The sequence below is a fragment of the Vicia villosa genome, unplaced genomic scaffold (genome assembly GCF_029867415.1).
Source record: "Vicia villosa cultivar HV-30 ecotype Madison, WI unplaced genomic scaffold, Vvil1.0 ctg.000467F_1_1, whole genome shotgun sequence".
Classification (NCBI taxonomy): Eukaryota; Viridiplantae; Streptophyta; class Magnoliopsida; order Fabales; family Fabaceae; genus Vicia; species Vicia villosa.
Genome location: NW_026705225.1, coordinates 591,056 through 596,054, shown reverse-complemented (window position 1 = coordinate 596,054; position 4,999 = coordinate 591,056). Strand labels below are relative to the sequence as shown.

At 43.1% G+C, this 4,999-nt stretch overlaps 1 protein-coding gene across 1 annotated transcript; it reads right to left on the bottom strand.

The window, feature by feature from the left end:
* Positions 1–1,605: 1,605 nt before the first annotated feature.
* LOC131628603 (uncharacterized) lies at positions 1,606–2,382 on the bottom strand. The gene is made up of 3 exons (XM_058899442.1): positions 2,230–2,382; positions 2,119–2,134; positions 1,606–2,072 (listed from the first exon to the last, which is right to left on the bottom strand). The coding sequence occupies exons 1-3, from the start codon at positions 2,380–2,382 to the stop codon at positions 1,606–1,608; spliced, it is 636 nt and encodes a 211-aa protein (XP_058755425.1).
* Between the last annotated feature and the right edge of the window lie 2,617 nt (positions 2,383–4,999).

Here is a 4,999-nt window from a genome sequence, read left to right as displayed (position 1 = left end):
TAATGTGCCACTCACATTATTATTATTCACAAGGTACACATGTACATAGATATATTCAATTTTTTTTTTTAATTTTCTCTATTTTATTTGTATCTGTATATTCAACAAATAAAGTGGATTTTTTTTTGACCGAAAGAAAATCAACTCATATCATTAATCAATAATGTAGAAATACAAGGAGGAATCATGTTAAACCAACTACGTCTAGTCCAAGAATCGGCCGCTTTTGCTATAGAATGAGCAACCGAATTCGCTTGGCGTTTGACAAACTTAACCTCAAAGTTTGGATAATTATTTAACAAAGTGCGAATAGAAGAAATAATAAAACTAAAATCGGACAAACCGGGTTGATAAGAAAGAATCGCCTGGATAGTTCTTTGGGAGTCACTTTCGAAAGAAACATTCTCCAAGTTTGAGTCTATAGCGCTAAGGATAGCCTCTTTGATTGCCATAGCTTCCGCTTCGATAACGGAGAAGGACCCAAAATCCCAAGAAGCACCTCCGCACAAAAAATTCCCCAAATGGTCTCTCATGCACCAACCCCTATTCGTAGTACCTCTATTCGTGTTAAAACCCGCATCAACATTACATTTCAATCTCCCTTCCACCGGCGGACACCATCTAGGGATAGTAAGGGGAGTATGCTCCCTAGCTATACGAGTTTGAGCCTTGAACCAATCTTGCCAATTACAAAATGCTTGAATCCCGAGAATAGTGAAGGCCTCATTTTCGTTATTCCAAATCATGTTATTACGGTTTTTCCACAAAGAATCAATCATAACCGCAACTCTCCCCGCCACCATAGGATCTTCCTTACGGAAAATATCGAAAATCAAAGATGTAGCATCATGGAAATTATGCTTACGAGGATCCACGACATGAGCCAAACCTGCACTTTGCCAGTACCTATTCGTAACAACACAACCGAAGAACACGTGCCATGAGTCCTCCATATGTAACTCACAAAACAGACAAATAGACGTGCAAGGCACATGATGTTTTTGCAACCTAACTCTTGTGGGAAGACAATCCCTACAAATCCTCCAGAGAAGATGCTTCACTCTAGGTGGAGCCTTAATATTCCAAAGGCTACTCAATCTCCAACCACTCTCTGAAAAGGCGACCCCACCTCCTTTCTCCATAACCTGTACCCTGTCCGAACACTATAACATCCATTTTGTTCCTCTTTCCAATTCCACTTATCTTCAATCACATCATCAATTAACGGAACTTGGAGAATAGCATTCCCAACGTCATAATCAAACAACTCCCTGATTAACGGGACATTCCACCATTTGCCAACAGTAGATATGAGATCACTAACAGAAAGACCATAAACCTCTTGACGTTGAGGCCCATTCAACATACCCTCGGTACAGCCCCGAAGCCAAGGAGCACCCATCACTGGAATATGCCTCCCATCACCAATACTCCACCTACACCCAAGAGATAGAACTCTCCTAGCCTGCCAAATGCTACGCCAAACAAAACTAGGATTATTTCCCAAGTTAGCCTCAAAGAAAGAAGAACAAGGAAAATACCTTGCTGTATAAATTCTTGCCATAAGAGAATGCGGCTTAGACAACAAATGCCAACCTCTCTTAGCTACCATGGCCAGGTTAAACGACTTGAGGTCTCGGAAACCAAGCCCCCCTCATTCTTAGGACCTGTGAACTTATCCCACGCCATCCACTTAATACAACTTTGGTTACTACTACCTCCCCACCAGAAAGCATTAAGCATTATTTCAATATCTTGGATACTGCCATCAGGAAGAACGAACAGACTCATGACATAAGATGGAATAGACTGCAGCACTGACTTTATCATCACTTCCTTTCCTGCTTTAGAAACCGGCCTGCCCCTCCAATAATTGATCTTCTTCCAAATTTTGTCCTTCACATACCCAAAAATGACCTTCTTACTGCGACCAATAAGGGAAGGGAGACCCAGATAGGTTCCTGTACCAAGGACATGACAAACTCCCATGATGTTAGCCAGATCCTTCTGAGCAGAAATACTGATATTCCTGCTAAAGAACACCTCAGATTTGGACAAATTAATATCTTGGCCTGCAGCATCAGCATATAAATTAAGGATCTCCATAATGTTATGTACCTCCGTGAGATTTGCCCTGCAAAAAAGAAAACAATCGTCAGCAAAAAGCAGATGAGACACACTAGGTGCCCCTCTGCAAATCTGAACCCCATGGAGGTCCCCTCGAGCCACCACTCCTTTAATCAAAGTCGAAAGAGCCTCAGTAACAAGAATAAAGAGATAGGGGGATAGAGGGTCCCCCTGTCTCAAGCCTCTCCCTGGTTGAATAGGTCCAACGGTATCCGTATTCACAAGCACAGAATAATTCACTGACGAAACACACATCATCATCCACTGGATCCACCTCTTAGCAAAACCCAACCGATACAACATACCCCTCAAGAAGCCCCAATCCACTCGATCATACGCCTAACTAATATCAATCTTTAGAGCCAGCTGGGCATTATTCCCCGAGGTCCTTCTCTTAAGAGCGTGAATAACTTCAAAGGCAATCATGGCATTATCAAGGATCGATCTTCCCTCCACAAAAGCTGACTGCTCCTCCCCAATACACTTATCCAAACACTTTTTTAATCTATTGGAAAGGAGTTTAGAGAGAATTTTATACACCACATTGCATAACGAGATCGGACGCAAATCTGTCATACTAGAGGGATTCCCGTTTTTCGGAATCAGACAAATATTAGTATTAGTAATATCAGACGGGAAAAAACCTCTTTCGAGCCAAAGCTTAGCTTCGGTAAAAATGTCATCACCACATATGTCCCAGAATATCTGATAAAACGCCGGGTTAAACCCATCAGGGCCCGGAGACTTGTCGGGGTGCATCTGAGATAAAGCCATATATAATTCATCCTTAGATAAATGTGCAGTGAGAGATTCATTATCAGTACTAGAAATAAGAGGATGAATCAGTGCCAACACCGGCTCATACGTTCCTTCCTTCTCTTTGAACAATTCCTCAAAGTAATTTTTAGCAACCCCACACAACCCTTCTTGATCCCGAATCTCAACATGCTCATCATTCAAAAGCATACTAATCTGCTGGGAATTTCGACGAACGGAAGCTGTACGATGGAAGAACTTAGTGTTCCGATCACCGTCCCGAAACCAATGCGTCTTGGCCCTTTGTTTCCAATAAGTATCCTCACGAATAAGAACCTTGCTATAATCTTGATGCGCCACCATATATTGAGCAGCATTAATCGGATCCGTGCTACCCCTATACATGTCCAGCTTAGCTCGAAGAATATCTCTCTCCTCATTGTTCTTCCGAACCTGAACCTTCTGCCACTGTTCTAAATCTAGAGCACACCCTGAAATTTTTTCCACGACAGAATTGTGAGTTTCTGCCATCCAACTCTCCTTCACAACATCAAGGAGACCCTCCTCATCTAACCACCAATTTTCAAACCTAAACTTTCTTCTGCTACGCCTCTGCTGGACGGGTTCACAACTCAACAGGATCAGACTATGGTCCGAGTGAGAAGCTACAAGGTTAGTTAGCTTAGCATCAGGAAAAGACTGCAGCCAACTCACAGAACCCAGGGCCATATCCAACCTCTCCTCGATCATGTGCGGTGCACCTCTGCTCTTCATCCACGTAAACGGGTAACCTACGAGAGGGATATCCGTGAGGTTACAATCACCAATAACTTCTTGAAAACTTGAACACAACCAATCGGGATGGGGGTGCAGACCACGTTTATCATTCTGAGAGAGAAGATCATTAAAATCACCGAATATACACCACGGGAGCGTCGACATATCATGAAGCTCACAAAGCAAAGCCCAAGCTTGCCTTCGTCTTGCCCGTTCAGGATACCCGTAGTAACACGTAAGACGCCAATCCCCTTTCACTCCGTCTTGCACCAAAATATTTATGAAGTTTCTGTTAAAGTTGAGAACACTACACTTGTTACTATTCTTCCAAAGTACTGCAATACCACCACTCCTCCCTTCCACATCCACCGATAAGCACACATCGAATTTTAAGGTTACTCGTATACTTTCCAGCTTCCGAGAATTGGAGAGGGTCTCAGACAGAAACAAAATATCCGGATGGTACCTTCGAGCAAGCGTGCGCAAGTTGGGAATCGCTCTCGGGTTGCTCAAGCCCCGACAATTCCAGCTAAGGATCTTCATTAGTCCCGGCAGTCCTGGCTGCCAGGACTTGCCGCTAAAAAATTCTGTTGTTCCTCACATGGTGCAACCAACTTCACAAGGTCGTCATCTCTTCTCCGTTTCTTTTCCAACTGTGAAAGCTCGGGGGAGGTAATATTACTGGAATCAGAAGAGCTGGATGAAACTGATAAACTAGGGGGAATAGCAGGTTTGGAACGTGACACATTAAGTTTGGAATATTTGGAGGTAGATTTTTTTGTTTTAGGAATACTGGTTTTAAACTTTCCTAGCAATGGGTTGATGGGAACAGTGTGGCGGTTTGACTCTACGTGTGGGGACGTTGGGGGAATTTGGGGTAATGTTATGGTACTTTTTATGGTGGGTAGGTGATTAAAGAAAGATGCTGACATAGCTTGGTTTTGATGAGACACCAGGTTTTTGAGAGAATGGTTTGTTGAGGCATTAATGTGAATTTTACTAGGGGACAGGGGTGTCCCACCTTGGCTATGGGATATAGGTTGAAATAAAGGTTGAGACACACTAGAAGATAGAAAAGCCTTATCCACTGAAGCAGCACCGAAAACAACATTCGGGCCCACTTTGAGAGAAGAGTGACTAGGCATAGCAACATGTGGCAAAGGCAAAGGGCTTGATTGCTGGGCAGTCTTAAATTGGTTGTCGGCCAGGATAAGGGACTGGAGATTATGAGGAGAAGATTGCACATAAATGCCAACATTCTCTGAATTAATAGCCAATGATTGCTCTTTATGATTAGAATCAGACCTGTCCCTAGCATTCAAAACGTGCGGGTCCCTCA